Source organism: Haliotis rubra, unplaced genomic scaffold (genome assembly GCF_003918875.1).
Source record: "Haliotis rubra isolate DU_JTF1 unplaced genomic scaffold, ASM391887v1 Scf869, whole genome shotgun sequence".
Taxonomy (NCBI): Eukaryota; Metazoa; Mollusca; class Gastropoda; order Lepetellida; family Haliotidae; genus Haliotis; species Haliotis rubra.
This window is the reverse complement of record NW_025767600.1, coordinates 80,633-106,514: the sequence shown is the minus strand read 5'-3', so window position 1 is coordinate 106,514 and position 25,882 is coordinate 80,633. Positions and strand designations below refer to the sequence as shown.

Sequence of the window (25,882 nt, the reverse complement as noted above, 5' to 3'; positions counted from 1 at the left end):
CGGTCTTTGGAAAACCACAGATGTACTGACCAATCTTTACAAACCACAGATGTACTTGACCTATCTTTACTAACCACTGATATACTGACCAATCTTTACAAACCACAGATGTACTGACCAATCTTTACAAACCACAGATGTACTGGGACTGAATCTTTACAAACCACAGATATACTGGCCATTCTTTAAACTACAGATGTACTGGTAGCTCTCTAAAAACGCAGCAGATGTACTGACGGGTCTTTACAAACCTACAGATGTACTGACCAATCTTTACAAACCACAGATGTACTGAGCCGATCTTTACAAACCACAGATGTACTGCCCAATCTTTACTAACTGCTGATTATACTGAGCAAATCTTTACAAACCACAGATGTACTGATTCAATCTTTACAAATCACAGATGTACTGACCCTTATCTTTTACTAATCTGTTGATATACGGCCAATCTTTACAAACTACAGATGCTTGGCCGATCTTTACAAACCACAGATGTACTGACGATCTTTACAAACCCGCAGATGTATTGGACGATCTTTATTAACTGCGCTGATATACTTTGACGATAATCTTTAAAACCACAGATGTACTGACCGATCTTTGGACAAACCACAGATGTACTGACCAATCTTTACAAACCACAGATGTACTGACCAATCTTTACTAACTGCTGATATACTGAGGCAATCTTTACACAACCACAGATGTAACTGACCTTGATCTTTACAAACACAGATGTACTGACCGATCTTTACAAACCACAGATGTACTGACCAGATCTTTACTTAACCGCTGATATACTGACTAATCTTTACAGACTACAGATGTACGCTGACCAATCTTTACAAAACTACAGATATACTGACCAATCTTTACAAACCACAGATATACTGGCCATTCTTTTCAAAACCACAAATGTACTGGACAATGTTTACAAACCACAGATGTACTGACCAAGCTCTACAAACCACAGATGTACTGACCCGATCTTTACAAACCACAGATGTACTGGACCGATCTTTACAAAACCACAGATGTACTGACCGGATCTTTACTAACTGCTGATATACTGAGCAATCTTTACCAACCACAGATGTACTGACCAATCTTTACAAACCACAGATGTACTGACCGATCTTTACTAACTGCTGATATACTGACCAATCTTTATGAAACCACAGATGTACTGACCGATCTTTACAAACCACAGATGTACTGACCGATCTTTACTAACTGCTGATATACTGACCAATCTTTACAAAGGGTTCCACAGATGTACTTGACCGATCTTTACAAACCACCAAGATGTACTGACCAATCTTTACAGACCACAGATGTACTGACCCGATCTTTACTAACTGCTGATATACTGACCAATCTTTACAAACCACAGATATACTGGCCATTCTTTACAAACCACAGATGTACTGACCAAGCTCTACAAACCATTAAAGATGTACTGATAGGTCTTTACAAACCACAAGATGTACTGACCAATCTTTACAAACCACAGATGTACCTGACCCGATCTTTACAAACCACAGATGTACTGCCCAATCTTTACTAACTTTGCTGATATACTGAGCAATCTTTACAAACCACAGATGTACTGACCAATCTTTACAAACCACAGATGTACTGACCGATCTTTACTAACTGCTGATATACTGACCAATCTTTACAAACCACAGATGTACTGACCGATCTTTACAAACCACAGATGTACTGACCAATCTTTACAAACCACAGATGTACTGACTGATCTTTACTAACTGCTGATATAATTGACCAATCTTTACAAACCACAGATGTACTGGACCGGACCAATCTTTACAAACCACAGATGTACTGACCCTGATCTTTACTAACTGCTGATATACTGACCAATCTTTACAAACCACAGATGTACTGGACTCCATCTTTACAAACCACAGATGTACTGGACCGATCTTTACTAACTGCTGATATACTGAGCAATCTTGACAAAACCACAGATAATTGACCAATCTTTATAAACCACAGATGTACTTGGCCGATCTTTACTAACTGCTGATATACTGTATTGAGTATTCTTTACAAACCCACAGATGTACTGACCGATCTTTTACAAATACCAGATGTACTGACCGATCTTTACAAACCACAGATGCTTACTGACCGATCTTTATAAGCTGCTGATAATTGACCAATCTTTATAAACCACAGATGTACTTGGCCGATCTTTACAAACCACAGATGTACTGACGGCAATCTTTACAAATTGGAGTATGCTTGCGACCGATCTTTACTAACTGCTGATATACTGAGCAATCTTTACAAACCACAGATGTACTGACTGATCTTTACAAACCACCAGATGTACTGACTGATCTTTACAAACCACAGATGTACTGAATCGATCTTTACTAACGGCTGATATACTGACTAATCTTTACAGACTATAGATGTACTGGACTAATCTTTACAAACTACAGATATATTGACTAATCTTTACAAACCACAGATATACTGGCTGCATTCTTTTCAAACCACAAATGTACTGACAATGTTTACAAACCACAGATGTACTGGCCAAGCTCTACAAACCACAGATGTACTGACTGATCTTTACAAACCACAGATGTACTGACCAATCTTTACAAAACACAGATGTACTGACCGATCTTTACTAACTGCTGATATACTGACCAATCTTTACAAACCACAGATGTACTTGACCGATCTTTACAAACCACAGATGTACTTGACCGATCTTTACAAACCACAGATGTACTGACCGATCTTTACTAACTGCTGATATACTGACCAATCTTTACAAACCACAGATGTACTGGACCGATCTTTACAAACCACAGATGTACTGACCAATCTTTACAAAACCACAGATGTACTTGGACCGATCTTTACTAACCACTGATATACTGGACCAATCTTTACAAACCACAGATGTACTGACCAATCTTTACAAACCACAGATGTTCTGACCAATCTTTACAAACCACAGATATACTGGCCATTCTTTACAAAACCACAAATGTACTTCTAGCTAATCTTTACAAAACCACAGATGTACTCGCCCAATCTTTTACAAACCACAGATGTACTGGCCAATCTTTACAAAACCACAGATGTACTGACCGGATTTTACAAACCACAGATGTACTGACCGGTCTTTACAAACCACAGATGTACTGAGCAATCTTTACAAACCACAGATGTACTGACCAATCTTTACAAACCACAGATGTACTGGACAATGTTTACAAACCACAGATGTACTGACCGATCTTTACAAACCACAGATGTACTTGACCGATCTTTACAAACCACAGATGTAATTGGCCAATGTTTACAAACCACAGATGTAATTGACCGATCTTTACAAACCACAGATGTACTGACCAATCTTTACAAACCACAGATATACCGACTAATCTTTACAAACCATTAGATGTAATTGACCGGTCTTTACAAACCCACAGATGTAATTGACCAATCTTTACAAACCACAGATGTACTGGACCGATCTTTACAAACCACAGATGTACTGACCAATCTTTACAAACCACAGATGTACTTGACCGATCTTTCTTTACAAACCACAGATGTACTGGATCCATTCTTTACAAACCACAGATGTACTGGCCAATCTTTACAAAACCACAGATGTAATTGACCAAGCTCTACAAACCACAGATGTAATTGACAGGTCTTTACAAACCACTGATGTACTGACCAATCTTTACAAACCACAGATGTAATTGGCCAATCTTTACAACCCACAGATGTACTGCCCAATCTTTACTAACTGCTGATATACTGAGCAATCTTTACAAACCACAGATGTAATTGACCGATCTTTACAAACCATTAGATGTACTGACCGATCTTTACAAACCACAGATGTACTGGACCGATCTTTACTAACCGCTGATATATTGACCAATCTTTACCTAACTGACGGATAATTGACCAATCTTCTACAAACCACAGATGTACTGACCAATCTTTACAAACCACAGATATACTGACCAATCTTTACAAACCACAGATATACTGGCCATTCTTTTCAAACCACAAATGTAATTGGCCAATCTTTACAAGCCACAGATGTACTGACCAAGCTCTACAAACCACAGATGTAATTGACTGATCTTTACAAACCACAGATGCACTGGCCAAGCTTTTTACAAACCACAGATGTACTGCCCAATCTTTACAAACCACAGATGTACTGGCCAATCTTTACAAAACCACAGATGTACTGACCTATCTTTTACAAAACCACAGATGTACTGACCCGGGTCTTTACAAACCACAGATGTACTGACCAATCTTTACAAACCACAGATGTACTGGACCGATCTTTACTAACCACTGATATACTGGACTAATCTTTACAAACCACAGATGTAATTGACCAATCTTTACAAACCACAGATGTAATTGACCAATCTTTACAAAACCACAGATATACTGGCCATTCTTTACAAACCACAGATGTACTGACCAAGCTCTACAAAACCACAGATGTACTTGACAGGTCTTTACAAACCACAGATGTACTGACCTAATCTTTACAAACCACAGATGTACTGACCGATCTTTACAAACCACAGATGTACTGCCCAATCTTTACTAACTGCTGATATACTGAGCAATCTTTACAAACCACAGATGTACTGACCAATCTTTACAAACCACAGATGTACTGGACGATCTTTACTAACTGCTGATATACTGACCAATCTTTACAAACCACAGATGTACTGACCGATCTTTACAAACCACAGATGTACTTGACCGATCTTTACAAACCACAGATGTACTTGACCGATCTTTACTAACTGCTGATATACTGACCAATCTTTACAAACCACAGATGTACTGACCGATCTTTACAAACCACAGATGTACTGACCAATCTTTACAAACCACAGATGTACTGACCCAATCTTTACTAACTGCCGATATACTGAGCAATCTTTACAAACCACAGATGTACTGGACCGATCTTTACAAACCACAGATGTACTGGCCGATCTTTACAAACCACAGATGTACTGGACCGATCTTTACTAACCGGCTGATATACTGACCAATCTTTACAGACCACAGATGTACTTGACCAATCTTTACAAACCACAGATATACTGACCAATCTTTACAAACCACAGATATACTGGCCATTCTTTTCAAACCACAAATGTACTGGACAATGTTTACAAACCACAGATGTACTGACCAAGCTCTACAAACCACAGATGTACTGACCCAATCTTTACAAACCACAGATGTACTGACCGATCTTTACAAACCACAGATGTACTGACCGATCTTTACTAACTGCTTGATATACTGAGCAATCTTTACAAACCACAGATGTACTGACCAATCTTTACAAACCACAGATCTTTACAAACCACAGATGTAATACTGACCGATCTTTACTAAACTGCTGATATACTGACCAATCTTTACAAACCACAGATGTACTTGACCGATCTTTACAAACCACAGATGTACTGGACCGATCTTTACTAACTGCTGATATACTGACCAATCTTTACAAAACCACAGATGTACTGACCGATCTTTACAAACCACAGATGTACTGGACCAATCTTTACAGACCACAGATGTACTGACCGATCTTTACTAACTGCTGATATACTGACCAATCTTTACAAACCACAGATATACTGGCCATTCTTTACAAACCACAGATGTACTGACCAAGCTCTACAAACCACAGATGTAATTGACAGGTCTTTACAAACCACAGATGTACTCTACAAACCACAGATGTACTGAATCTTTACAAACCACAGATGTACTGACCGATCTTTACAAACCACAGATGTACTGCCCAATCTTTACTAACTGCTGATATACTGACCAGCAATCTTTACAAACCACAGATGTACTGACCAATCTTTACAAACCACAGATGTACTTGACCGATCTTTACTAACTGCTGATATACTGACCAATCTTTACAAACCACAGATGTACTGACCGATCTTTACAAACCACAGATGTACTGACCAATCTTTACAAACCACAGATGTACTGACCGATCTTTACTAACTGCTGATATACTGACCAATCTTTACAAACCACAGATGTACTTGACCGATCTTTACAAACCACAGATGTACTGACCAATCTTTACAGACCACAGATGTACTGATCGATCTTTACTAACTGCTGATATACTGACCGATCTTTACAAACCACAGATGTACTTTAGACCGATCTTTACAAACCACAGATGTACTGACCGATCTTTACAAACCACAGATGTACTGACCGATCTTTACTAACCGCTGATATACTGACCAATCTTTACAGACCACAGATGTACTGACCAATCTTTACAAACCACAGATATACTGACCAATCTTTACAAACCACAGATATACTGGCCATTCTTTTCAAACCACAAATGTACTGGCCAATCTTTACAAACCACAGATGTACTGACCAAGCTCTACAAACCACAGATGTACTGACCGATCTTTACAAACCACAGATGTACTGACCAATCTTTACAAACCACAGATGCACTGGCCAAGCTATACAAACCACAGATGTACTGCCCAATCTTTACAAACCACAAATGTACTGGCCAATCTTTACAAACCACAGATGTACTGACCGATCTTTACAAACCACACATGTACTGACCGGTCTTTACAAACCACAGATGTACTGACCAATCTTTACAAACCACAGATATACTGACCGATCTTTACTAACCACTGATATACTGACCAATCTTTACAAACCACAGATGTACTGACCAATCTTTACAAACCACAGATGTACTGACCAATCTTTACAAACCACAGATATACTGGCCATTCTTTACAAACCACAGATGTACTGACCAAGCTCTACAAACCACAGATGTACTGACAGGTCTTTACAAACCACAGATGTACTGACCAATCTTTACAAACCACAGATGTACTGACCGATCTTTACAAACCACAGATGTACTTGCCCAATCTTTACTAACTGCTGATATACTGAGCAATCTTTACAAACCACAGATGTACTGACCAATCTTTACAAACCACAGATGTACTGACCGATCTTTACTAACTGCTGATATACTGACCAATCTTTACAAACCACAGATGTACTGACCGATCTTTACAAACCACAGATGTACTGACCGATCTTTACAAACCACAGATGTACTGACCGATCTTTACTAACTGCTGATATACTGACCAATCTTTACAAACCACAGATGTACTGACCGATCTTTACAAACCACAGATGTACTGACCAATCTTTACAAACCACAGATGTACTGACCGATCTTTACTAACTGCTGATATACTGAGCAATCTTTACAAACCACAGATGTACTGACCGATCTTTACAAACCACAGATGTACTGACCGATCTTTACAAACCACAGATGTACTGACCGATCTTTACTAACCGCTGATATACTGACCAATCTTTACAGACCACAGATGTACTGACCAATCTTTACAAACCACAGATATACTGACCAATCTTTACAAACCACAGATATACTGGCCATTCTTTTCAAACCACAAATGTACTGGACAATGTTTACAAACCACAGATGTACTGACCAAGCTCTACAAACCACAGATGTACTGACCGATCTTTACAAACCACAGATGTACTGACCGATCTTTACAAACCACAGATGTACTGACCGATCTTTACTAACTGCTGATATACTGACCAATCTTTACAAACCACAGATGTACTGACCGATCTTTACAAACCACAGATGTACTGACCGATCTTTACAAACCACAGATGTACTGACCGATCTTTACTAACTGCTGATATACTGACCAATCTTTACAAACCACAGATGTACTGACCGATCTTTACAAACCACAGATGTACTGACCAATCTTTACAAACCACAGATGTACTGACCGATCTTTACTAACCACTGATATACTGACCAATCTTTACAAACCACAGATGTACTGACCAATCTTTACAAACCACAGATGTACTGACCAATCTTTACAAACCACAGATATACTGGCCATTCTTTACAAACCACAAATGTACTGGCCAATCTTTACAAACCACAGATGTACTGCCCAATCTTTACAAACCACAGATGTACTGGCCAATCTTTACAAACCACAGATGTACTGACCGATCTTTACAAACCACAGATGTACTGACCGGTCTTTACAAACCACAGATGTACTGAGCAATCTTTACAAACCACAGATGTACTGACCAATCTTTACAAACCACAGATGTACTGGACAATGTTTACAAACCACAGATGTACTGACCGATCTTTACAAACCACAGATGTACTGACCGATCTTTACAAACCACAGATGTACTGGCCAATCTTTACAAACCACAGATGTACTGACCGATCTTTACAAACCACAGATGTACTGACCAATCTTTACAAACCACAGATGTACCGACCAATCTTTACAAACCACAGATGTACTGACCGGTCTTTACAAACCACAGATGTACTGACCAATCTTTACAAACCACAGATGTACTGACCGATCTTTACAAACCACAGATGTACTGACCAATCTTTACAAACCACAGATGTACTGACCGATCTTTACAAACCACAGATGTACTGACCATTCTTTACAAACCACAGATGTACTGGCCAATCTTTACAAACCACAGATGTACTGACCAAGCTCTACAAACCACAGATGTACTGACAGGTCTTTACAAACCACTGATGTACTGACCAATCTTTACAAACCACAGATGTACTGGCCAATCTTTACAAACCACAGATGTACTGCCCAATCTTTACTAACTGCTGATATACTGAGCAATCTTTACAAACCACAGATGTACTGACCGATCTTTACAAACCACAGATGTACTGACCGATCTTTACAAACCACAGATGTACTGACCGATCTTTACTAACTGCTGATATACTGACCAATCTTTACAAACCACAGATGTACTGACCGATCTTTACAAACCACAGATGTACTGACCGATCTTTACAAACCACAGATGTACTGACCAATCTTTACTAACCACTGATGTACTGACCAATCTTTACAAACCACAGATGTACTGACCGATCTTTACAAACCACAGATGTACTGACCGATCTTTACAAACCACAGATGTACTGACCGATCTTTACTAACCACTGATATACTGACCAATCTTTACAAACCACAGATGTACTGACCGATCTTTACAAACCACAGATGTACTGACCGATCTTTACAAACCACAGATGTACTGACCGATCTTTACTAACCACTGATATACTGACCAATCTTTACAAACCACAGATGTACTGACCAATCTTTACAAACCACAGATGTACTGACCAATCTTTACAAACCACAGATATACTGACCAATCTTTACAAACCACAGATGTACTGACCGATCTTTACAAACCACAGATGTACTGCCCAATCTTTACTAACTGCTGATATACTGGAGCAATCTTTACATACCACAGATGTACTGACCCAATCTTTACAAACCACAGATGTACTGACCGATCTTTACTAACTGCTGATATACTGACCAATCTTTACAAACCACAGATGTACTGACCGATCTTTACAAACCACAGATGTACTGACCGATCTTTACAAACCACAGATGTACTGACCAATCTTTACTAACTGCTGATATACTGACCAATCTTTACAAACCACAGATGTACTGACCGATCTTTACAAACCACAGATGTACTGACCGATCTTTACTAACTGCTGATATACTGACCAATCTTTACAAACCACAGATGTACTGACCGATCTTTACAAACCACAGATGTACTGACCGATCTTTACAAACCACAGATGTACTGACCGATCTTTACTAACTGCTGATATACTGACCAATCTTTACAAACCACAGATGTACTGACCCGATCTTTACAAACCACAGATGTACTGACCCGATCTTTACAAACCACAGATGTACTGACCGATCTTTACTAACCACTGATATACTGACCAATCTTTACAAACCACAGATGTACTGACCAATCTTTACAAACCACAGATGTACTGACCAATCTTTACAAACCACAGATATACTGGCCATTCTTTACAAACCACAGATGTACTGACCGATCTTTACAAACCACAGATGTACTGCCCAATCTTTACTAACTGCTGATATACTGAGCAATCTTTACAAACCACAGATGTACTGACCAATCTTTACAAACCACAGATGTACTGACCGATCTTTACTAACTGCTGATATACTGACCAATCTTTACAAACCACAGATGTACTGACCGATCTTTACAAACCACAGATGTACCGACCGATCTTTACAAACCACAGATGTACTGACCGATCTTTACTAACTGCTGATATACTGACCAATCTTTACAAACCACAGATGTACTGACCGATGTTTACAAACCACAGATGTACTGACCAATCTTTACAAACCACAGATGTACTGACCGATCTTTACTAACTGCTGATATACTGACCAATCTTTACAAACCACAGATGTACTGACCGATCTTTACAAACCACAGATGTACTGACCGATCTTTACAAACCACAGATGTACTGACCGATCTTTACTAACTGCTGATATACTGACCAATCTTTACAAACCACAGATGTACTGACCGATCTTTACAAACCACAGATGTACTGACCGATCTTTACTAACCGCTGATATACTGACCAATCTTTACAAACCACAGATGTAATTGACCAATCTTTACAAACCACAGATGTACTGACCGATCTTTACAAACCACAGATGTACTGACCAATCTTTACAAACCACAGATGTACTGACCAATCTTTACAAACCACAGATGTACTGACCAATCTTTACAAACCACAGATGTACTGACCAATCTTTACAAACCACAGATGTACTGACCGATCTTTACTAACTGCAGATATACTGACCGGTCTTTACAAACCACAGATGTACTGACCAATCTTTACAAACCACAGATGTACTGACCGATCTTTACAAACCACAGATGTACTGACCAATCTTTACAAACCACAGATGTACTGACCAATCTTTACAAACCACAGATGTACTGACCGATCTTTACAAACCACAGATGTACTGACCAATCTTTACAAACCACAGATGTACTGACCAATCTTTACAAACCACAGATGTACTGACCGAATCTTTACAAACCACAGATGTACTGACCAATCTTTACAAACCACAGATGTACTGACCAATCTTTACAAACCACAGATGTACTGACCAATCTTTACAAACCACAGATGTACTGACCAATCTTTACAAACCACAGATGTACTGACCAATCTTTACAAACCACAGATGTACTGACCGATCTTTACAAACCACTGATATACTGACCAATCTTTACAAACCACAGATGTACTGACCGATCTTTACAAACCACAGATGTACTGACCAATCTTTACAAACCACAGATGTACTGACTGATCTTTACTAACTGCTGATATACTGACCAATCTTTACAAACCACAGATGTACTGACCAATCTTTACAAACCACAGATGTACTGACCAATCTTTACAAACCACAGATGTACTGACCGATCTTTACAAACCACAGATGTACTGACCAATCTTTACAAACCACAGATGTACTGACCGATCTTTACTAACCACTGATATACTGACCAATCTTTACAAACCACAGATGTACTGACCAATCTTTACAAACCACAGATGTACTGACCAATCTTTACAAACCACAGATGTACTGGCCAATCTTTACAAACCACAGATGTACTGGCCAATCTTTACAAACCACAGATGTACTGACCAATCTTTACAAACCACAGATGTACTGACCGATCTTTACAAACCACAGATGTACTGACCGATCTTTACAAACCACAGATGTACTGGCCAATCTTTACAAACCACAGATGTACTGCCCAATCTTTACAAACCACAGATGTACTGGCCAATCTTTACAAACCACAGATGTACTGACCGATCTTTACAAACCACACATGTACTGACCGGTCTTTACAAACCACAGATGTACTGACCAATCTTTACAAACCACAGATATACTGACCGATCTTTACTAACCACTGATATACTGACCAATCTTTACAAACCACAGATGTACTGACCAATCTTTACAAACCACAGATGTACTGACCAATCTTTACAAACCACAGATGTACTGGCCATTCTTTACAAACCACAGATGTACTGACCAAGCTCTACAAACCACAGATGTACTGACAGGTCTTTACAAACCACAGATGTACTGACCAATCTTTACAAACCACAGATGTACTGACCGATCTTTACAAACCACAGATGTACTGCCCAATCTTTACTAACTGCTGATATACTGAGCAATCTTTACAAACCACAGATGTACTGACCAATCTTTACAAACCACAGATGTACTGACCGATCTTTACTAACTGCTGATATACTGACCAATCTTTACAAACCACAGATGTACTGACCGATCTTTACAAACCACAGATGTACTGACCGATCTTTACAAACCACAGATGTACTGACCGATCTTTACTAACTGCTGATATACTGACCAATCTTTACAAACCACAGATGTACTGACCGATCTTTACAAACCACAGATGTACTGACCAATCTTTACAAACCACAGATGTACTGACCGATCTTTACTAACTGCTGATATACTGACCAATCTTTACAAACCACAGATGTACTGACCGATCTTTACAAACCACAGATGTACTGACCGATCTTTACAAACCACAGATGTACTGACCGATCTTTACTAACTTTGAAACCACAGATGTACTGACCAATCTTTACAAACCACAGATGTACTGACCAATCTTTACAAACCACAGATATACTGACCAATCTTTACAAACCACAGATATACTGGCCATTCTTTTCAAACCACAAATGTACTGGACAATCTTTACAAACCACAGATGTACTGACCAAGCTCTACAAACCACAGATGTACTGACCGATCTTTACAAACCACAGATGTACTGACCAATCTTTACAAACCACAGATGTACTGACCGATCTTTACAAACCACAGATGTACTGACCGATCTTTACAAACCACAGATGTACTGACCGATCTTTACTAACTGCTGATATACTGACCAATCTTTACAAACCACAGATGTACTGACCGATCTTTACAAACCACAGATGTACTGACCGATCTTTACAAACCACAGATGTACTGACCGATCTTTACTAACTGCTGATATACTGACCAATCTTTACAAACCACAGATGTACTGACCGATCTTTACAAACCACAGATGTACTGACCAATCTTTACAAACCACAGATGTACTGACCGATCTTTACTAACTGCTGATATACTGACCAATCTTTACAAACCACAGATGTACTGACCGATCTTTACAAACCACAGATGTACTGACCGATCTTTACAAACCACAGATGTACTGACCGATCTTTACTAACCACTGATATACTGACCAATCTTTACAAACCACAGATGTACTGACCAATCTTTACAAACCACAGATGTACTGACCAATCTTTACAAACCACAGATATACTGGCCATTCTTTACAAACCACAGATGTACTGACCGATCTTTACAAACCACAGATGTACTGACCAATCTTTACAAACCACAGATGTACTGACCGATCTTTACAAACCACAGATGTACTGACCAATCTTTACAAACCACAGATGTACTGACCGATCTTTACTAACTGCTGATATACTGACCAATCTTTACAAACCACAGATGTACTGACCGATCTTTACAAACCACAGATGTACTGACCGATCTTTACAAACCACAGATGTACTGACCGATCTTTACTAACTGCTGATATACTGACCAATCTTTACAAACCACAGATGTACTGACCGATCTTTACAAACCACAGATGTACTGACCAATCTTTACACAAACCACAGATGTACTTGACCGATCTTTACTAACCACTGATATACTGACCAATCTTTACAAACCACAGATGTACTGACCAATCTTTACAAACCACAGATGTACTGACCAATCTTTACAAACCACAGATATACTGGCCATTCTTTACAAACCACAGATGTACTGGCCAATCTTTACAAACCACAGATGTACTGAGATGTACAAACCACAGATGTACTGACCAATCTTTACAAACCACAGATGTACTGACCAATCTTTACAAACCACAGATGTACTGACCAATCTTTACAAACCACAGATGTACTGACCGGTCTTTACAAACCACAGATGTACTGACCAATCTTTACAAACCACAGATGTACTGACCAATCTTTACAAACCACAGATGTACTGGACAATGTTTACAAACCACAGATGTACTGACCGATCTTTACAAACCACAGATGTACTGACCGATCTTTACAAACCACAGATGTACTGGCCAATCTTTACAAACCACAGATGTACTGACCGATCTTTACAAACCACAGATGTACTGACCAATCTTTACAAACCACAGATGTACCGACCAATCTTTACAAACCACAGATGTACTGACCGGTCTTTACAAACCACAGATGTACTGACCAATCTTTACAAACCACAGATGTACTGACCGATCTTTACAAACCACAGATGTACTGACCAATCTTTACAAACCACAGATGTACTGACCGATCTTTACAAACCACAGATGTACTGACCATTCTTTACAAACCACAGATGTACTGGCCAATCTTTACAAACCACAGATGTACTGACCAATCTTTACAAACCACAGATGTACTGACAGGTCTTTACAAACCACAGATGTACTGACCAATCTTTACAAACCACAGATGTACTGGCCAATCTTTACAAACCACAGATGTACTGCCCAATCTTTACTAACTGCTGATATACTGACCAATCTTTACAAACCACAGATGTACTGACCGATCTTTACAAACCACAGATGTACTGACCGATCTTTACAAACCACAGATGTACTGACCAATCTTTACTAACTGCTGATATACTGACCAATCTTTACAAACCACAGATGTACTGACCGATCTTTACAAACCACAGATGTACTGACCAATCTTTACAAACCACAGATGTACTGACCGATCTTTACTAACTGCTGATATACTGACCAATCTTTACAAACCACAGATGTACTGACCGATCTTTACAAACCACAGATGTACTGACCAATCTTTACAAACCACAGATGTACTGACCAATCTTTACTAACTGCTGATATACTGACCAATCTTTACAAACCACAGATGTACTGACCGATCTTTACAAACCACAGATGTACTGACCAATCTTTACAAACCACAGATGTACTGACCGATCTTTACAAACCACAGATGTACTGACCAATCTTTACAAACCACAGATGTACTGACCAATCTTTACAAACCACAGATGTACTGACCAATCTTTACAAACCACAGATGTACTGACCAATCTTTACAAACCACAGATGTACTGACCGATCTTTACAAACCACAGATGTACTGACCGATCTTTACTAACTGCTGATATACTGACCAATCTTTACAAACCACAGATGTACTGACCGATCTTTACAAACCACAGATGTACTGACCAATCTTTACAAACCACAGATGTACTGACCGATCTTTACAAACCACAGATGTACTGACCAATCTTTACAAACCACAGATGTACTGACCAATCTTTACAAACCACAGATGTACTGACCAATCTTTACAAACCACAGATGTACTGACCAATCTTTACAAACCACAGATGTACTGACCAATCTTTACAAACCACAGATGTACTGACCAATCTTTACAAACCACAGATGTACTGACCAATCTTTACTAACTGCTGATATACTGAGCAATCTTTACAAACCACAGATGTACTGACCCGATCTTTACAAACCACAGATGTACTGACCGATCTTTACAAACCACAGATGTACTGACCCGATCTTTACTAACTGCTGATATACTGACCAATCTTTACAAACCACAGATGTACTGACCAATCTTTACAAACCACAGATGTACTGACCGATCTTTACAAACCACAGATGTACTGACCGATCTTTACTAACTGCTGATATACTGACCAATCTTTACAAACCACAGATGTACTGACCGATCTTTACAAACCACAGATGTACTGACCGATCTTTACAAACCACAGATGTACTGACCAATCTTTACAAACCACAGATGTACTGACCAATCTTTACAAACCACAGATGTACTGACCAATCTTTACAAACCACAGATGTACTGACCAATCTTTACAAACCACAGATGTACTGACCAATCTTTACAAACCACAGATGTACTGACCAATCTTTACAAACCACAGATGTACTGACCAATCTTTACAAACCACAGATGTACTGACCAATCTTTACAAACCACAGATGTACTGACCAATCTTTACAAACCACAGATGTACTGACCGATCTTTACAAACCACAGATGTACTGACCAATCTTTACTAACTGCTGATCTTTACAAACCACAGATGTACTGACCAATCTTTTACAAACCACAGATGTACTGACCGATCTTTACAAACTGCAGATATACTGACCAATCTTTACAAACCACAGATGTACTGACCGATCTTTACAAACCACAGATGTACTGACCGATCTTTACAAACCACAGATGTACTGACCCGATCTTTACAAACCACTGATGTACTGACCAATCTTTACAAACCACAGATGTACTGACCAATCTTTACAAACCACAGATGTACTGACCAATCTTTACAAACCACAGATGTACTGACCGATCTTTACTAACCACTGATATACTGACCAATCTTTACAAACCACAGATGTACTGACCAATCTTTACAAACCACAGATGTACTGACCCAATCTTTACAAACCACAGATGTACTGACCGATCTTTACTAACCACAGATGTATACTGACCAATCTTTACAAACCACAGATGTACTGACCAATCTTTACAAACCACAGATGTACTGACCGATCTTTACTAACCACTGATATACTGACCAATCTTTACAAACCACAGATGTACTGACCAATCTTTACAAACCACAGATGTACTGACCCGATCTTTACTAAACCACAGATGTTACAAACCACAGATGTACTGACCGATCTTTACAAACCACAGATGTACTGACCAATCTTTACAAACCACAGATGTACTGACCAATCTTTACAAACCACAGATGTACTGACCAATCTTTACAAACCACAGATGTACTGACCAATCTTTACAAACCACAGATGTACTGACCAATCTTTACAAACCACAGATGTACTGACCCGATCTTTACTAACCACAGATGTACTGATATACTGACCAATCTTTACAAACCACAGATGTACTGACCAATCTTTACAAACCACAGATGTACTGACCAATCTTTACAAACCACAGATGTACTGACCAATCTTTACAAACCACAGATGTACTGACCAATCTTTACAAACCACAGATGTACTGACCAATCTTTACAAACCACAGATGTACTGTACTGATCTTTACAAACCACAGATGTACTGACCAATCTTTACAAACCACAGATGTACTGACCGATCTTTACAAACCACAGATGTACTGACCGAATCTTTACAAACCACAGATGTACTGACCGATCTTTACTAACCACTGATATACTGACCAATCTTTACAAACCACAGATGTACTGACCAATCTTTACAAACCACAGATGTACTGACCAATCTTTACAAACCACAGATGTACTGGCCAATCTTTACAAACCACAGATGTACTGGCCAATCTTTACAAACCACAGATGTACTGACCGATCTTTACAAACCACAGATGTACTGACCAATCTTTACAAACCACAGATGTACTGACCAATCTTTACAAACCACAGATGTACTGACCGATCTTTACAAACCACAGATGTACTGACCGATCTTTACTAACCACAGATGTACTGAGCAATCTTTACAAACCACAGATGTACTGACCAATCTTTACAAACCACAGATGTACTGACCGATCTTTACTAACTGCTGATATACTGACCAATCTTTACAAACCACAGATGTACTGACCGATCTTTACAAACCACAGATGTACTGACCGATCTTTACAAACCACAGATGTACTGACCCGATCTTTACTAACCACTCTTACTGATCTTTACAAACCACAGATACTGACCAATCTTTACAAACCACAGATGTACTGACCGATCTTTACAAACCACAGATGTACTGACCGATCTTTACAAACCACAGATGTACTGACCGATCTTTACTAACTGCTGATATACTGACCAATCTTTACAAACCACAGATGTACTGACCGATCTTTACAAACCACAGATGTACTGACCGATCTTTACTAACTGCTGATATACTGACCGATCTTTACAAACCACAGATGTACTGACCGATCTTTACAAACCACAGATGTACTGACCGATCTTTACTAACCGCGGATATACTGACCAATCTTTACAAACCACAGATGTACTGGCCAATCTTTACAAACCACAGATGTACTGACCGATCTTTACAAACCACTGATGTACTGACCGATCTTTACAAACCACTGATGTACTGACCGATCTTTACAAACCACAGATATACTGACCAATCTTTACAAACCACAGATATACTGACCGATCTTTACAAACCACAGATGTACTGACCGATCTTTACAAACCACAGATGTACTGACCGATCTTTACTAACTGCTGATATACTGACCAATCTTTACAAACCACAGACGTACTGACCGATCTGCTGATATACTGACCAATCTTTACTAACTGCTGATATACTGGTATCTGTACGAACTACTTATGTGCTGGTATCTTTACAAACTACTTATGTGCTGGTATTTATGACATCTGATGGTCTGTCATGACTGCAAAGTTTATTTAGTTTCATGATGAAACATGTTGTGTTTCATGGTGGAGCTGGGGCACTGCCATGGCAACAAGAACAAACTTGCAATTTCTTTGTTTCCTTGTAACAGATGGGGGCGGCAGACATGAAGGAGTTCCATCCGTGTCTCAAGAACGTCCATGATTTCCTGCGAGAGACGCAGATCCCAGACAATCCCCCTGACTACAGAAAGTACTACCGTCAAACGAACAAGGTCAGACACAACTTTCTCTTCTCTGTAAATAGTCTGGACTGTTAGCACTAGCACCTCCCTCCCCACAGAGCTGAGTATGAACATCAACTGTACACGTATCTGTTGACCAAGTCGATAATTAGGAGATACCATACTGTTTAAGATCACTGCATCAGCATTCATCTCGTTATATTATCGTTTTAACTAAATCACTGGTAGGGGAACGTGTGCACTGCACAGCTGATTGCTATTTCTGGCACTGTATACAAGACGATTACACACAGTAATCTTAATCCCTGCATATAAGACAATGCCTAGCAAAAAACAAATTACAACTAAAAAGGTAGATAATCTTCTCTAGTGATGTTTAATTGCAAATCTGACGTCTTTACTGACAAAGTCGTCTTCTCTTGTCTGTTTGTTCATGCGAAGAGATACGATGTCGTTATTCTTACCACCTGAAAAAATGTTTGACGAACGTGTAACCCATAAGATAAATTGGAACTGAAAAGATAAATAATCTTGTTAAGTGATGTTTAATTGCAAATTTGACGTCTTTTTCGTCGAAGTTGTTTTTTTCTTGTTTGTTCATGCCAAGCGATACAATGTCGTTTACTTACCCCCTGAAAAAAGTTTGATGAAAAGTGTAACCCGTAGATAAGCTGACCCCCTTCTACAGACTGCTATTTTTTGGTCCTCAAAATTCAGCTTATCTATGGTAATATACGGTAAACATACTGTGTTGGAAAATCACAGGTATTTGATTTAAAATCGAACACCTAGGGTTCATTCTACCATAACTACTTTATTAAGATTTAAAAACAATACATATTATGTTGGAAACGTGATTATATACCACTGAATGACTTAATTAACCAATCATAATCTGGTATTTACTGTTGTCATGGTAGAATGTAGCTTATACCCAGAAGTGTCATGCCCTACAGTGTCATACTCAGAATGTCATGCCCAGCAGTGTCATACCCAGCAGTGTCATGCCCAGTAGTGTCATGCCCAGCAGTTTTCTGCCCAGCAGTGTTGTGCACCACAGTGTCATTCCCAGCAGTGTCATACTCAGCAGTGTCATCCCCAGCAGTGTCAGGCCCCACAGTGTCATGCCAAGCAGTGTCAGGCCCCACAGTGTCATGCCCAGCAGTGTCAGGCCCCACAGTGTCATGCCCAGCAGTGTCATGCTGCACAGTGTCAGGCTCCACAGTGTCATAACCAGCAGTGTCAGGCCCCACAGTGTCATGCCAAGCAGTGTCAGGCCCCACAGTGTCATGCCCAGCAGTGTCAGGCCCCACAGTGTCATGCCAAGCAGTGTCAGGCCCCACAGTGTCAGGCCCAGAAGTGTCATACCCCACAGTGTCAAGCCCAGCACTGTCATACCCAGCAGTGTCATGCCCCCCAGTGTCAAGCCCAGCAGTGTCATGCCCCCCAGTGTCATGCCCAGCAGTGTCAAGCCCAGCAGTGTCAGGCCCCAGTGTCATGCCCAGCAGTGTCATGCCCAGCAGTTTTCTGTCTCAGTGTCATGCCCAGCAGTGTCATGCCCAGCAGTGTCGTGCCCAGCAGTATCATACCCAGCAGTGTCAGGCCCAACAGTGTCATGCCAAGCAGTGTCATGCCCCACAGTGTCATGCCCAGCAGTGTCATGCTCGACAGTGTCAGGCCCCACAGTGTCATGCCCAGCAGTGTCATGCCCCAGTGTCATGCCCCGCAGTGTCATGCCCAGCAGTAACATGCCCCGCAGTGTCATGCCCAGCAGTGTCAGCAGTAACATGCCCCACAGTGTCATGTCATGCCCAGCAGTGTCATGCCCCACAGTTTCATGCCCCCCAGTGTCATGCCCAGCAGTGTCAAGCCCAGCAGTGTCAGGCCCCAGTGTCATGCCTAGCAGTGTCATGCCCAGCAGTTTTCTGTCTCAGTGTCATGCCCAGCAGTGTCGTGCCCAAAGGTGTGTCATGCCCAGCAGTATCATACCCAGCAGTGTCAGGCCCCACAGTGTCATACCCAGCAGTGTCAGGCCCCACAGTGTCATGCCCAGCAGTGTCAGGCCCCACAGTGTCATGCCCAGCAGTGTCATGCCCCACAGTGTCATACCCAGCAGTGTCATGCCCCACAGTGTCATTCCCAGCAGTGTCATGCCCAGTAGTGTCAAGCCTAGCAGTGTCACGCCCCCCAGTGTCATGCGCAGCAGTGTCATGCCCAGCAGTGTGAGGCCCCCAAGTGTCATACCAAGGAGTGTCATGCCCCACAGTGTCAAGCCCAGCAGTGTCATTCCCAGCCTTGTCAGGCCCAGAAGTGGCATGCCCCACAGTGTCAAGCCCAGCACTGTCATGCCCATTAGTGTCATGCCCAGTAGTGTCAAGCCTAGCAGTGTCAGGCCCCCCAGTGTCATGCCCAGCAGTGTCATGCCCAGCAGTATCATACCAAGCAGTGTCAGGCCCCACAGTGTCATGCCCAGCAGTGTCATGCCCCACAGTGTCATGCCCAGCAGTTTTCTGTCCCAGTGTCATGCCCAGCAGTATCATACCCAGCAGTGTCAGGCCCAGCAGTGTCAGGCCCAGCAGTGTCATGCCCAGCAGTTTTCTGTCCCAGTGTCATGCCCAGCAGTATCATACCCAGCAGTGTCAGGCCCAGCAGTGTCAGGCCCAGCAGTGTCATGCCCAGCAGTGTCATGCCCAGCAGTTTTCTGTCCCAGTGTCATGCCCAGCAGTGTCATTCCCAGCAGTATCATACCCAGCAGTGTCATTCCCAGCCGTGTCATGCACCACAGTGTAAAGCCCAGCACTGTCATGCCCAGTAGTGTCATGCCCAGTAGTGTCAAGCCCCACAGTGTCATGCCCAGCAGTGTCATGCCCAGCAGTCATATCCCACAGTGTCATACCCAGCAGTGTCATGTCCCAGTGTCATGCTCCACAGTGTCATTCCCAGTAATGTCAGGCCGAGAAGTGTCATGCCCAGCAGTGCCGTGCCCCAGTTTCAAACCCAGCAGTGTCATGCCCCACAGTGTCATTCCCAGCAGTGTCATGCCCAGCAGTGTCAGGCCCAGCAGTGTCATTCCCAGCAGTTTTCTGTCCCAGTGTCATGCCCAGCAGTGTCATGCCCAGCAGTTTCATTCCCAGCCGTGTCATGCCCAGAAGTGTCATGCCCCAGTGTCATGCTCCACAGTGTCATTCCCAGTAATGTCAGGCCGAAAAGTGTCATGCCCAGCAGTGCCGTGCCCCACAGTGTCAAACCCAGCAGTGTCATGCCCCACAACATCAGGCCCCACAGTGTCATACCCAGCAGTGTCATGCCCCGCAGTGTCATGCCCCACAGTGTCATGCCCAGCAGTCAGGCCCCAGTGTCAGGCCCAGCAGTGTCATGCCCAGCTGTGTCATGCCCAGCTGTGTCACGCCCAGCACTGTCATGCCCAGTAGTGTCAAGCCCCAGTGTCATGCCCAGTAGTGTCATGCCCCACAGTGTCATGCCCCACAGTGTCAGGCCCCACAGTGTCAAGCCCCACAGTGTCATGCTCAGCTGTGTCAAGCCCAGCACTGTCATGCCCAGTAGTGTCATGTCCAGTAGTTTCATGCTCCACAGTGTCATTCCCAGTAATGTCAGGCCAAAAAAGTGTCATGCCCAGCAGTGCCGTGCCCCACAGTGTCAAGCCCAGCAGTGTCATACCCAGCAGTGTCAGGCCCAGCAGTGTCATGCCCAGCACTGTCATGCCCAGTAGTGTCAAGCCCCAAAGTGTCAAGCCAAGCACTGTCATGCCCAGTAGTGACAAGCCCCACAATGTCATACCCAGCAGTGTCATGCCCAGCAGTCATATCCCACAGTGTCATACCCAGTAGTGTCATGCTCCACAGTGTCATACCCAGCAGTGTCAAACACAGTAGTGTCATAATTAAAGATGTTAGTAAATGTAATGTCAAAATGCAGAAATTTGGAACATAGTGTTAAAGTCCATTTCACATCACCTGAATCAGTAAAATGTATTGGATTTCTGGAGGACTTATAATTGCTGATACTTACACTCATATTTCTTCTACAAAGTTTTAATGTAAGACATTTATCAACCTAGGGGGTTGTACATATTGCTTGTACATGTTAATTCCATGCTTAACAGAATGTTGATATTTGTATGTTGTACATATTTAGTCTAGTCTCTCAATGAGCTTAGTTTACTGGTCTGTTGAACAGGGAGGGTTTCCATTCAGTACTTTAGACTGTGGCTGGATTGTGTCGGACTGCACAGCAGAGGGCCTGAAGAGTGTCATGTACCTCCAGGAACAGTGCAGCATCCTGGGTAAACATGTTCCCAAAGAGAGGCTGTACCAGGCTGTGGATGTGGTAGGTAATGCTGTGAGACTGCATCATATATCAGTGTGGCTTAACCGTAGACACCAGGAAATAGATCTGTTCTTGTTCAGAGCTGTCTTTGCTTCTACTGATGAATGGAGGAGCAATAGACCTGTGACCTTGTAAACTGTGTCACCGACAGCCAAGGCTCTATGCTATAGTCTGTTTGCAGTGAAAACGTACCGATGAATTTCACTTTAAACAAAAAAGTAAATCAAATAAAGTGAAATTAAGACTGCGAATCCTCCAAAATTTGCCTTGCCAACTGAACATTAAATCTCAGAATTTTATTCATTGTAGGACAAAAATTGTTTAACAAACGATCATACATTCAAATCGCTATTATTGGTTTGTATGACAAGGGGGTGAGCACAGTAGATGGAACAGTGAAACAAATGCACGTGCGGTTTGTGATGAGCGTTAACTTAGACCAACACTACTTGTTCTTGGTGTTTCATTTAATGCGCATACACTCTTATAATACAAACCAATAATAGCGATTTGAAACTATGATCGTTTGTTAAACAACTTTTATCCTAAGTTGAATAAAATTCTGAGATTTAAATGGTCAGTTGGCAAGGTAAAATTATGAGGATTCGCAATCTTAATTTCATCTTATTCGATTTACTTTTTGGTTTAAATTGACATTCATCGGTACATTTTCAATGCAAATAGACTATACACAGTAATGCTTACCAGAAAATGTTTATTGACATTTATGTATTCCTGGTTAGTTCCAAACAGCCTTAGTCTTAAGACAAGGTTCTGGATACCGATATGGTGTTTGTAAAGACTGAAACACAACCGCCCAGCGACATGTGTATTTGTCTTGTATGCAATGAATCAAACCCAAGATTCCTGTTGGTCAGTTACTGGACATGCGGAACAGTGATGGCGGCTTTGCTTCCTATGAGACAAAGCGTGGTGGTACTCTCCTGGAGCTCCTCAACCCATCGGAAGTGTTCGGTAAGTGATGAGGGGTATTTAAATGGTTCAGAATTGGGGTGACTATTAAGGGGGGAACAACTATTGCGATACCAATAGTCTATTGCGACCAACTGTTGCAATACTATTGCAAGTTATTCTCTCCTTGAATAGTCTCATTCGAAGTCATTTCCCAAATGAATGTATAGTTTATAGGAAATAAAACAAGTTGAAGTAGTGTCAGTCTCTTTTGATAACTGGCAAGAAACCAGATCAAGTCAACAGTTAAAACATAAACTTATTGTTATTCACAATTTCAAACTCCGAGTCGTATGCCGTGTTTGCCGTAATGTTAACAGTTAACAGGGGCGGACAACTCTAAATCTAAGTGAACGAATCTGGTACTTCCTGTATTTTGCACTGCACATTTACCAACGGAAGTCAATTACTAAACTATCTATAGTCACACATACTATCGATGCATCGATATTTTTCGTTTCTACCATCGATTAATTGCTATCGGAGACAACAATCACAATCCATCGATAGTTTGATGCATCGTTACAGCCCTAGTTCAGAACCTATGATCAACCCATTGGAAGTTTATGGTATAATTGACACAGTTAATAATAAATTCAGAATATAGCCATTAATGATGCAAACAGTACAAAACTAACTGAACATTTCATTTGCCAGGAGACATCATGATCGACTACACGTATGTTGAATGTACGTCTGCTGTGATGCAAGCTGTCAAACACTTCACTGAAAAACATCCTGAATATCGGGCAGACGAAATCCAGTTTGTGTTGGATGATGGTCTGAGCTATGTTCGCAACAAACAGAGGCCTGATGGTTCATGGGAAGGATCATGGGGTGTCTGTTTCACATATGGGGGATGGTTCGGCTTGGAGGCATTTGCTTGCATGGGATTCCGTTATGACAAAAACAATGTGCCACAAGAGGTGAGGAGAGCATGTGAATTTTTTGTAAAGAAGCAGAATGCTGATGGAGGATGGGGCGAGGACTTTGAATCATGCGAGGAGCAGCAGTATGTTGCCAGCAAGGAGTCCCAGGTTGTCAACACCTGCTGGGTTCTGCTGGGCCTCATGGCAGTCAGGTGGGTGTAACTCATTGCTGCGAGGTTGTGTAAAGTAAGACTGGGGTTTATGTTGCAGGATATTTGTTTGATGTGGTCAAACCACAAAGCAGCCAGGTTGATTGTGTAAACGTCTCACTCTCATGCTGCAGATACCCAGGTGTGGACGTGATAGAAAGGGGTGTGCGACTACTGATGGACAGACAACATGACAACGGAGACTGGCCACAGGTACAGCCTTCAACTTGTTAAAGTAACCATCAACAGAAGTGCTGTCAACTCAGCTTGTAATCTAACATGATGAATCAGTTGATTGGCATTGTCTGTTTGGCCTGTCTACATGCAGCAGGTCAAGTGGCTCTCTTTTCATTAACAAATGCATCATTATACACCTACACCTCTCTAATGTTGCAGCTTTTCATGATCTCAAGATAAGTAAGAAATGATTTTTTTCAAGGAGAACATCA

The 25,882-nt window shown here is 41.2% G+C and overlaps 1 protein-coding gene across 1 annotated transcript in view; it reads left to right on the top strand.

Moving 5' to 3' along the window:
* Positions 1–25,882, top strand: part of LOC124263131 (lanosterol synthase-like) — a 105,043-nt gene that overhangs the window by 78,737 nt on the left and 424 nt on the right. The window contains 6 exon segments of the mRNA XM_046697692.1: positions 18,944–19,066; positions 23,234–23,383; positions 24,262–24,358; positions 25,013–25,436; positions 25,568–25,646; positions 25,873–25,881. Of these exon segments, the coding sequence (XP_046553648.1) occupies positions 18,944–19,066; positions 23,234–23,383; positions 24,262–24,358; positions 25,013–25,436; positions 25,568–25,646; positions 25,873–25,881 (882 nt within the window).